This window comes from Plecotus auritus (assembly GCF_963455305.1).
Source record: "Plecotus auritus genome assembly, chromosome: 1".
Classification (NCBI taxonomy): Eukaryota; Metazoa; Chordata; class Mammalia; order Chiroptera; family Vespertilionidae; genus Plecotus; species Plecotus auritus.
The window spans coordinates 32,491,389-32,503,537 of NC_137770.1; the positions used below are offsets into that span (position 1 = coordinate 32,491,389).

The window sequence follows — 12,149 nt, forward strand, 5'->3', positions numbered from 1 at the left end:
TTTTTTTTCATTTCAATTTATATGGATTTTTTTTTTTCTTCCTTTAACTTTCAGCTTGTGTGAATATTTTGTTCTGGGGTGGGTCTCTTGTAGACAGCATATATATGGGTCATGGGGTTTTCTTCTGACCTGACTGGGAATCAAACCAGCAACCTCTGGATAAATAGGATGACACCCAATCAACTGAGGCACACCAGCCGGGCAGGGTTGTGTTTCCTTATCCATTCAGCTACCCTATGTCTTTTGACTGGGGCATTAAAAAATAATAATTAATAAATAAATAGATAGATAGATGATAGATAGATAACAAAGGTCTAGTTTATCCATTTTTCTATGTAAAGTGAATTCTCTTCTTTCGCCAGAAAGATTTTCTTAATTTTATCTTTCTCTGTAGCTTGATAAACATTTCCCCTTCTTCCTTTCTCCTATCAGTAATATCTTCTTGTCTCCTAATCTAAATACTTTTTCCCCCCCTCAATTTTAGCTCAAATTCTACTTTGATAAAAATTTCCCTGATTACTCAGTTCTATCTTAATCTTTCCCTTTTACGAAATCTTTGCCCGAATTGGCTGAACATTTCCGATACTAGGTTTATACTAGGTTTATACTGCCAAGTGACTATTTCAGGAGAACATGTACTTTAGCATTTGCTCAATAAAACCCAAAGTGCTTGATAAATGGAACAAAGACTGTAAATGTTTTTAGCAAACAGGTAGTTCATAAATGTGCCTATACTTTACAATATTAACTGCTCTTCAATGGATAATGCAAAGTAATTATAGATCCCAAAATAAAGTGGACTATTACAAAAATGTTACCCTGAATATTACATATCTGAGTAGTTTAAAACCACATCCCAATAATTTTAAGCTACAGAGGAATTAGAGACTCAAAAGAAAATAAATAGGTTTAGGTAAAAAGAATATCAGGAGGTATAATTCAACTGCACTAATAATCTACATTTTTCATATCATATAGATTATAGAAATTCTTACTACTGTTCCTTTGCCCTACGCCTTAAATAGCTAATGGGAAAATGTTGACTTACATTTTATTATTATATTTTTAACAAATTATTATTGATTTCAGAGAGGAAGGGAAAGAGAGAAATAGAAATATCAATGATGAGAGAGAATCACTGATCGGCTGCCTCCTGTATGCCCCCAACTGGGGATTGAGCCTGCAACCTGGGGATGTGCCCTGACTGGAAATCGAACTGTGACCACCTGCTTCATAGGCAAAAGCTCAACCACTGAGGCACACCGGCCGGGCCATCTTTATTTTTTAGACATATCTACCAGGTATTTTAGTAGCTAACAATAGATACCAGAAGTACCATGGTAAATAGCAGAACTATTTGGGGCTGCCATGTCTAATTAGAGGTAACAGGTAACAATATTAATAAATAAGAAAGAAAAATGTAAAGAAAAAAAATGTTTATCAAGCACCTACAAAGGTGCCTTGCATTATACGAGGTCCTTTTACATGCATTATTGTCAGTAGCTTGGATTACTTTGGGCAAGTCAATGAATTGATCAGTATTTTCATCTTTAAAACAGATATAACAATAGTACTTGCCTCATATGGGTTTTTTTGAAGGCTAAATGAATTAACATATGCTTTAAAACAGCACCTGACACAGTAAATGCTATAAGCAAGTGTTAGTTATTATTATTGGCTACTTTTATTATCTCAATTACTAGAAAAACAACCTTGAAAGGTAGCAATTAGCTAATTTAGCAGATAAGAAAATTGAACTTTGAATATGTTAATTTGCCTTAATTTCATAGTTTAGTGATAGAGTTGGGATTTCAAATTCAAGTATGTCTGACTCTAGATTTAGTGTTTCCACTATATCATATTGCATCTGAAAATGCTTAAACAAAGATAAGACATGGAAACATATTTCCCATGTTCAGGACCATTTCATAAAAATTATAGGAAGAGCTCCTTAAAGTGGCATAAAAATTTAACTTTCTCTGTCCATAGAGTAGTGGTATAGTTTATTCAATCTAGTTTTAAATATTTCAAGTTAAGTGTTTCTTGTATTCTGCTCTGTTATCAATTTATACAAATTTCATATTGTCAAGTTATTCCATTGATACAGAACAATTTGAAGATACTCAAAATCCTAGCTCAATATGGTTATTTTCAGCTTTACTATGTGTAACAGGTATTTTATTTTAGTCAGAACAATCCTAGAACTAGAAAATAAATATTCAAAGAGTTCTAGAATACCAGTATATGATATTTTGATAGGGAAGTAATCATGTTTTCTAGCCAATTCTGATATATATTTAAAAACAACTATATATTTTAAATTACCTATGTTAGAGGTCAAATTATTTCAAAAAATATTACTGACTGTATTTCCTATGTATTACTCACTTTCCTGTGACTATTTTGTAACTGCCAATTTATGCTTCTCAGTCCCTTCACCTCAATATTGTAATAACTATGTATGGTGCCAGTGGGTATAGAAATATTGAGGGGAACACTAAGCTGTACACGTGAAACCAATCCTATATAATAAAAGGCTAATATGCAAATCGATCAAACAGTGGAACGACCAGTCGCTATGACATGCACTGACCACCAGGGGCAGATGCTCAACACAGGAGCTGCCCCCTGGTGGTCAGTGTGCTCCCACAGGAGGAGCGCTGCTCAGCCAGAAGCCGGGTGGTGGCGGGAGCCTCTCCTGCCTCCGTCACAGTCATACATCCCCCAAAGGCTCCTGGACTGCTAGAGGGCACAGGCCGAGCTGAGGGACCTCCCCTCCCCCGCCCCAGTGCATGAATTTCATGCTCTGGGCCTCTAGTACAAAATAAAATTGAAAGAAAAAAATTCTTTCAAACACAGAAATTATTCAACATGGTGTTTTTGCTATGCTTCTGCTATAATGTAGGAGAGATTTTCTGATTGCTAAAATGTCAAATGTTAACTTTTAGGTGAAGTCGTTAAATGTCAATTTTCTCCAGTTTCCACAAGAGTCACCAATTGAGAATCATTAACATATAGTCAGTAAGTTAGGGCAATTATGTCTCCTTCCTTTTACTTACACAGAATTCTTGTTTTTGAAGGATTATAACGTAAGGAAGAAAAATGGTTAATAATTGCATGAAATACCTGACTTATAGTACCACTCACACCTACAATTGTAAAATATATATTTGAATAAGTTGATTATAAAAAATTGTATAAAATAAATTTTCTGGGATTTTAAAAAGAATTCTTAATAACCTAAGTGGAAAAACATTTGTAGGAAAGCTGAGATAGTAATCTGTTCCAAAGAAATATAAATATTACAGGCTATATACAGAATATACATTCTGGAATTCATAATCTTTTCCTAGAAATTCATACTTGGTACCAAATTTTAAGAATTCTACCCTCTTCAGCACTGGTCATTTTGTCAGATGCCTCTTCACTTACATAATGAACCATAAGGACCCTTTTAAATGAATATCCCTTATATCAAATTTATAGTTTTCTGAAATTTTTGCTATCCTTCCTTTTGTTTATTTCATTATTACCGATTATATCAGGACATGGTAGGAGTAATTGCTAAGAACAACAGTCTGAAATATTTTGAGTGAGATTTTATTTAATGTATTATAAATAGATTAAATGGACCAATTTTGAAAATTAAACATTTTATATATTATTTATTTTATTTTTTAAATTGAATTTATTGGGGTGACACTGGTTAACAAAATTACATAGGTTTCAGGTGCACAATTCCACAACACATCATCTGTACACTGTATTGTGTGTTCACCATCCCAAGTTAAGTTTCTGTCTATTACCATTTATCTTCCATAGAATAAGGGATCTTTTATTTTTGTTATGATATATTGTCTATTAAGACAATGGGGTAATATATTTCCTTATTCCAGAAAAGTGTTCTTTTTTCCTTTTTTTTGCTCCTTCTAAAATTAAAAATTTAAGAAATGAAGCCAAGAACATTTCAATTACTAAAGAACAAAGGTAAAGAAAATCAATTAAAAATCAATTTTAAAAATAAAAAAAAAAATTGAGTAAAGATGACTTACTGCCATCACCTAACAGAACAGGGCTTGGCAAACTTTTTCTGCAAAGGGCCAGATGTTAAATATTTTAGACGTTGCAGGCTATACCATTTTGGTTGCAACTACTCAGCTCTGCTTTTGTAGCTATTGGCAATATATAAATGAATTAGTGTGGCTGTGTTCAAATAAAATTTCATCTATGGAAACTGGAACTTGAATTCAAATAATTTTCATGTGTTACAAAATATTCTCCTTTTGACTTTCCCCCCACTCATTTAAAAATGCAAAATCTATTGATTAGCTCACAAGCCATACAAAAAAAGAGGACAGATTGGATTTGACATACAGGCCATAATTTGCCAACCCCTGTGACAGATTAAGAATTTCTTGAGGATAGGGACCTGCCTTATTAATTTTTTAACTCTAGTAACCTGTATCGCACTGGATACATATTAAGAATTAAAAATATCAAACTCATCTGATGAATGAATGAGTAGATGAAACCTAAAATGTATCCTAGACATTTATTTAACTCTTAATTTATGATCAAAACAATACATTAGTATACAACCCTTGATTTTGGTGTGGCCTAATACTCTAAAAGTGATGAAAGTTATTTTTACTCTGTAAATATTAAGTAGCTTAATATTTTCTAATTTATCATAATACATTAAACATTTCTTTGTAATTATATAGATCTTTTAATGCTTCTTAAACTTTTATTCCCTTCTCCAATTTATGTCTAAAGAGCTTTCACTTCACCTCACTTATATGTCCTTAATTATACTTCTACTTTTTAAAAATAATAAAAGATTCTTTATGTAATAATACCTATTTTGGAAATAAGTAATTTTAAAGAGATAATGGGACACAGATAATTTTGTATATCAATGAGTTCTTATGTTCCATAGAATATTATAATGACTAGCATTTCATCAATGCCAACAGATTATCCATCCTTTTTATAAGATCAGAGAAAATGCAATTTATTTTTTAAAATAAAGCTTTTCATTCCAAAATAAAACCAAAAAGTTGAAGAGTTTATGCTATTAAATGTTAGGTTTGATAATATCTCATGTTTAGAGGCATGGAGTGAGCCAGCAGGCATGTGACTATCAGATGAACTATATTCTAAAACAGAGGGCCTAACAAATTCACAATTTAGAAATATCAATTGATTGCATTCTTTCTATAAAATATGAAAATAAGATACACTTTTCTAAACTTGCTATTCCTTTTTTATAAATAGACATTGGAAGAAATCTAAATCTATTAAACTTTTCATTTTCTCTACGGTTCATACTTATCAATAACAACTTTAGAATGCTTTATTTCATTCACTCAATTTGTTGTTATACCCTTCACTTTTTTCTAACAACACACACATCTCACATGCAATCATCCGTTCTGATTGTAGAACAAACTAATTATTGAAAATTACTCACTGTAAAATATTAGTGCCTGAAGGGAGAAGTTTTATGTTATTTATCTTTTATCATTAATATTTGTGTTTTCTATCAATCACTTCTGAATCTACTTAACAATATTTGCAACTAGTTGTATATAGATAAATGTGGTCTAGAAATAGTTTCCTCTCTTTTTAGGCATAGTTATGAAAGACAAACAAGTTAAAGACAAATAATTGTATTATTATAGGCCCAAAATTATGTTTCTGGATTCCTAACTGATATTTCAGTGTTATTTTTAAATATTACAAAAATTGCAACTATTAAGAGTATAGAGGAAATGGGGAAATTAGTAGAATTACTTCTGGGAGGCCCTACATTGTTTTCATGTTTATTTAATTTTTCAAAAGCTTAACAGTCCTATGGACTTTTGTTGTACATAATCAAATTATAAATATTATATGAAGTAAAGTGAATCCACTAAAGATCATAAATTCACAATGAGTAAGTCACCTGTTTTCAAAAACAGAGAAGACATATTTATGTATATTTTTAAATCATTTTTAAAAACCTAATATAATTTTAGGTTTTTTGCTATAGGCATATATGACTCTCTATAACATAAAAGGCCTGTGGTCATGACGCCGTAATGGTGGAACAACCAAAGACTGGTCACCAGGAAGCTGCATGCGCAGTGAGGTGCACGCAGGTGGGCAGGGCTGTGTGCATGGCAAGACGCGTGTGGGTGGGCCGGGACTTGAGGCATAGCAGGTGGACGGGGACTTGACTCTGGATCCCGTGTGCCGCCTGGCATGGCGGGAGTCAGTCTGGGTCCCACCAGTGTGGCGGGTCTGGGTCCCACACGATATCATGCGCTGGGACTCTAGTAAGAATATAAGAGTACCTCTAACTAAAAAAACTTCACTTAAGAATAAAGAACTTGTCAATTTCTGACATAATTAAACATACAAGCTTATGGAAAGAGATAAGACTCTTATCAACTAACAGTATCCAAAAATAGGAATGGGGGATATTACGATATTAGAAAGGTAGAAATTCAAGACTTCTGATTTATATGGAGATGGAAAAGGTAAAATATGAAGCTTACTATATCAAAACTAAAAATAATGTAATAGAATTGTGATGATTTCATGGATATACTTTAAATCTAGTATAAGACTTTTTATTCATTTGATAGATTTATATAAAATTACTACCAAATTTGACCACTGGTAGTTACGTAGTAACTAAGAAAAAAGTATTTTACCCCTTATAAGTTAACCCTTACATAGCAAGTACTAAAATACTGGCATACTTTTCATTGAATCCTCACAGATACCCTGGTGGACAGGTACTTTTATATTCCTAATTTTATAGGAAACTAAAGCACAGAACAATTTAATGACTAGTCTATAGTCACCTTGTTAGTAAGTAGCAGAGCCAGAATTCACAGGTCTAAATTTTCAACCTAGCATTTTGGTATTGACTTGAAGCTCCACAGAATACAAACTTCGTGATGTAAATTATTTTCCCACCATTAACAATAATGTTGTTATCTGGTTATAAATTAATTCCTGATAACTGTTAATACTTTTCTATTATAAAAATAAGTAATACCATGAAAATATCAAACTACTACACAAAAAATGTCTATATATAAACCTAATTTGATTTCCTTCAAACACTTACACAACACTTAACTCCAAAAATCAATGACTTCACATAGATAGGCAATTTTCTTATAAACCAGGGGTGGGTAATGTCTGGCCCTTGGGCTGTATAAGGTCCGAGAAATCATTTGGTCTGGCCCTGCCAAGGCATTAGGGGTGAGCTAATTAATTGCTTGAGCAAATACAGCAGGCTAATTTTTAAGTTGATAATTTTGTATGGCCCGCAAATGATGTTATAAATATCCACATGGCCCCTGGCATAACAAAGGTTCCCCACTCCTATTAGAAGCAAAACAAAACACAAACACATCTCTAAAGGAGATGGCTTCCCTCAATTGTACTTTTTAAGCTAGCCTCACAGTTTTAAAAAAGTGTAAAAATTGGTCAAAGAACCATTTCTCTAACTACCCAGAGACTAAATAAATTATGTAAGGTTGGCTTCTTTTTTAAGCAGTTGAAGTTAATTTCTCAATTTAACATTATTCTGGCTGATTTAAGGCAAGACCATTTTATTTATAAGCCTACTTATAATATTATTCAAAGAATTTCTGTATCATGATTATTATTTACATAGAATAGAAACTATTTTACAACTTGTTTAAAAATTTGTATTTTCATATAGAACAGTGGTTCTCAAAGCTTGGAAGTATGGTCTATGGGCCAGTGACATCAGCATCACCTGGGGCCTCATTAAAAATACAAAATCTCAGCACCCATTGCCGATTTTATTGAATCAGAAAATCTGTGCGTAGGGCCCAGCAATCCGCTTTGTGGCACAGGCTGAAGTTTGAAAAACAGGACAGGAATTATTTAATAGGTGCAGAGAAAAAGCATCTTGCTGATAATAAGATAGTAGATACTGATTTGAAAACTAGAAGGACATAATTAACTTTAACTTGAAATTCAGCCAAGAAACACTTTTTTGGGAGGTAAAGGAAACAATGTCACAAGTGGTAATATAAATTTGCTTAAGACTCTGTAAGTGACACCTGGTTTATGGCTTCCTCATAAAAAAGGTTCCCCACCCCCCCACCCCCCCCCCCCCGTATCAATGAGCACTGCCTACTCTTCATTCTTTCCCTATTTTCCCCCTCTGTGCAAAAGCTGAGGTGATTCTTGTGGCATAAAGCCTAGATATTAATTCTGCTTTTTGATTTAAAATTATGGACTATACAACGCTTTCTCATCAAAAGAACTGTAAAACTGGTATAAATATTCTATTACAACCATTCTACTGTGCTTTGAGACCAGTGACAAGGGTATCTCAAAAAACAAACAAAACAGAATTCAGATATAGTTTGAATTATATTAAGAAAGCACACCAGATGCCATGCTGAGTCAGAGTTCTGTTTTCACCTCCTTTGGGAACATGCCTGGAGTTCAGCTGATACCACAGACCAATGAAGAAATGCAGGATTTACCTTCTGGACCAGCTCAACTTCCTCATATTATATCATTTCTAGTTTATGTCCCAAGAAAAAAGCCAAGAAATATTTTTTACATAATTCTTCCTCAGCAAGTTTTTCATTCTTAGCACCACAAGTCCCTTGCTTTGCCTAGCAGAATTACAAAAATAAAATATTTAAAATAACATGAATAGTTTACTCCTTGAATCTGAGAAAAGCATATTCTATCTCACCTCTGGAGTGACATCTCGTGGTGCAAACCCTGTTCCTCCAGTTGTTAGTATCAAATTAAGTTCCTTTTCATCACACCAATCTATCAGGGTTTCCTGAAAGAAAACAGTAATAATGTCACATGCAGAAGGATGTGCCTGTCTGCTCAAAACACACACATACTCAAATATATTATGTATAGAGATGAAAAACAGATACTTATCATCATAAAAATTTTGAAGCACAATTCATAGAACAATTTCACTGTTGCTCAAAACACACTGCATTTTGAGTGTTTATTTTACTCACAGAAAACGAGGATGAAAGCATCAAATGCTTTAAAGTAAATGAAATACATTTACTTTCAATGAAATACCGTAAAAATTTATAATTAATATTTGTTATGTAGTATAATGGCATACCTAAGTTCTTTTCAGCCATTCAAAACATATTCAGGTTAAAAAAATTGAGTACTATGCATGTCATTTATATGATCTCATTATTAAAAACCACAGCAATCCTTCCAGGTAAATATACATACTTCAATTTCATATTTAAAGAAACAGACTCATTCACTTTTTTTTCTTTAATGAATTCTGAGAGATCAAGAAACTTATTTGATCATGGGCTCACAAACTAAAAGGAGAAAGAACTAGAATTCAAACTAGATCTGTGGGATCCTCAATAAATGTTCCCTACTTTCTACCTGTGATTATGTCAATATTTTCTACTAAGTTTCAAGCTGTTTAAGGAAGTTTTATCATTTTATTGGGATTTTACATGATTGCCTTAAAAGAAAGGTGTAGGAATAAATGATTGCTTAAAGTTTTCCCCCTCCACACTACTTATAAAGCCTAGAATTACAGAATTATACACCATAAAATTTTGGAGTTGGTGGGGACCTTAGGAGATTTGCCTCTTCATTTTCCAGATAAGATAAGTGAAGTACAAAAGTTGTTAAATAATTTACTCCAGGTTATCAAGCTAGTTTGTAAAGAAGAGGAACTAGGATCTCCTGTCAGTTTACACTATTGATAATTCTACTCATCCATTCTACATTGTAATTATATTTTAAAAATAACTATTACATACACATTATTGCATTATCTTTTTATAATTCCAGTCCAAAATGTAATAATATAATTATATTATTTAATTGCTGATAACGAGGTGTAAAATACAAGTAGCAAGCTAATACCTAGATGTAAAATACAATATCCTCTGTTCTCAAATTCATCAGTGGCATAAAATGCAGGATAATTAGTTAGAAGGAAATTTGGGGTCTAAAAATGAATTTTTTCCCCCTATCTTTGAATATTTTTACTTCATCCTAGTATCACAGGAATGGAGAGCCCAAAGCTACAAGTGAAGGGGATTTCCCCCTGCTATGATTTATTAATGGCAACAAACTATTTTTAAAACATATAAATTATAGACTACTGAGAGCCCAACTGAAGAACTTCCATTCCTGATGTAGTTATAATTTTGTTTTGAGGAAAGCTCACACACAAAATCAATGAGCATTATAATAAAAGTTATTCCAAGGTAGCTCACAAACCAAACTTAAAATTTCCATTGACTTGTGCTTCTATATTTAAAGTAGAAAAGCATAAATACTCAAGATTCTAAGTAGTTATTATTTCTAGTCCACACAAAAGTAAGTTGATGTCACAATTCAGAAATGAGATTAATTGACCTTGTTCTCCCACTAATGGATCCCATAACTTTAAATTCCCTTTTAACATTCCAAAGTACTCCTATCAGTACTGGAGTGCCATGCCACAGAATCCTCATCTCTGACCACATTCCTTGATAAAAAAATGATATCAAAATTGCATCAACAAAATATCCCAAGCACATACAAAATCTATATTAAATACCAAATTTCAGTATTGTCAATACCAAAAGGGCATTCAAACTTTTCTAAATTCAAAATGCTACTAATATAGTTAAAATAGTCCTTTTATACTAAAGAGTTCTACTGTTTGGCAACAGGCAATACTCTCTTATAACATAATTCATCCAGTGATTAAGTAAACATTTACTGAGTATCTATACCATGTATTAGGTGTTAAAAGTTAAAGAAATAAATGAAAGATTGATCCTGGTTTCAAAGAGCTCATAGTCAAGTAACGGTTCTCACCTTGATTATATACTGGAATTAAAAAGGGAGCTTGAACCAACATCAGTGGTTCCCATCTTTGGTACAACCTGAGCATTAGGATTTTTTAAAGCTTCCCAGCTATTATTTAAATGCAGCCAAGCAATTGAGAATTACTAAGGAGATATAGTTCAGTTACCTGAAGCTGAATTTCAGTTTACTCAACTGGTTATCATACAGCTTAAGTTTAGTTGCATCTTAGAAATATCACTTGTTTTTCTATTCTCAGGATAACTGGTAAAACCTACTGTAAAGACTTCTTTCATTTACATAATATTTGATACTGTTTTCTGTGTTGCTGCTTTTTTTTTTTTTTTTTTTTTCTTAATTCCTTTACCTTTTCACCCAGCCAGGCAACCCTCCTCCTCAAGAGGGTAAATGGGAGGTAAATGGTGATGGAAGGAGACTTGACTTAGGGTGGTAAACACACAATACAGTGTATAGATGATGTATTATAGAACTGCACACCTAAAACCTATATTATTTTATTAACCAATGTCACCCGAAAAAATTCAATAAAAAATAAAAATTAAAAAATAAATATTTGATATATTGAGCTCAAAGGATTAAGGATTGTTTGAGTAGTCATATAATTATTTAACAAGAAAATATTTCTGGGCATTCTTTCACTCAGGTACTTTATTAGATAACAGGAAACAAAGATAAATAAGGAACCATTCTTTGTCTAGAGTCAAGCAGAGGAGCTCTGGGTCCACAGCTGTCTAGACCCTTGATACTGAAAGTATTACATATTGACCAATGACATTGTATAACCTGGGAACTTGTTAGAAATACAGAATCTCTATGTCCTCTTTTGAAAAGTGTCTATTTGGGTCCTTTGCCCATTTTTTTATTGGATTGTTTATTTTCCTTTTGTTAAGTTGTATGCGTTCCCTGTAAATTTTGGAGATTAAACCCTTATCGGAGATAACATTGGAAAATATGTTCTCCCATGCAGTGGTCTTTCCTGTTTTTGTTGATGGTTTTTTTTGTTGTTGTTGTTGTTTGTTTTTTCTGTGCAGAGCTTTTTATTTTGATGTGGTCCAATTTGTTTATTTTCTCTTTAGTTTCCATTTGCCCTAGGAGCTGTATCAGTAAAAATATTGCTACGACATATGTCTCTATTTTGCTGCCTATGGAGTCTTCTAAGATTTTTATGGTTTCCCGTCTTATGTTTAAGACCTTTATAAATTTTGAGTTTATTTTTGTGTATGGTGTAATTTCTGATCTAGTTTCATATTTTTGCAAGTATCTGTCCAATTTCCCCA

At 32.6% G+C, this 12,149-nt stretch overlaps 1 protein-coding gene across 23 annotated transcripts in view; it reads right to left on the reverse strand.

Moving 5' to 3' along the window:
* GPHN (gephyrin) overlaps positions 1-12,149 on the reverse strand; it is a 439,592-nt gene that overhangs the window by 243,518 nt on the left and 183,925 nt on the right. For all 23 annotated transcript variants that reach the window (XM_080684045.1, XM_080684039.1, XM_080684042.1 and 20 more), the window contains exon 4: positions 8,744-8,836. In XM_080684045.1, coding sequence (XP_080540171.1) covers positions 8,744-8,836 — 93 coding nt within the window. The remainder of the gene's footprint in view (positions 1-8,743; positions 8,837-12,149) is intronic.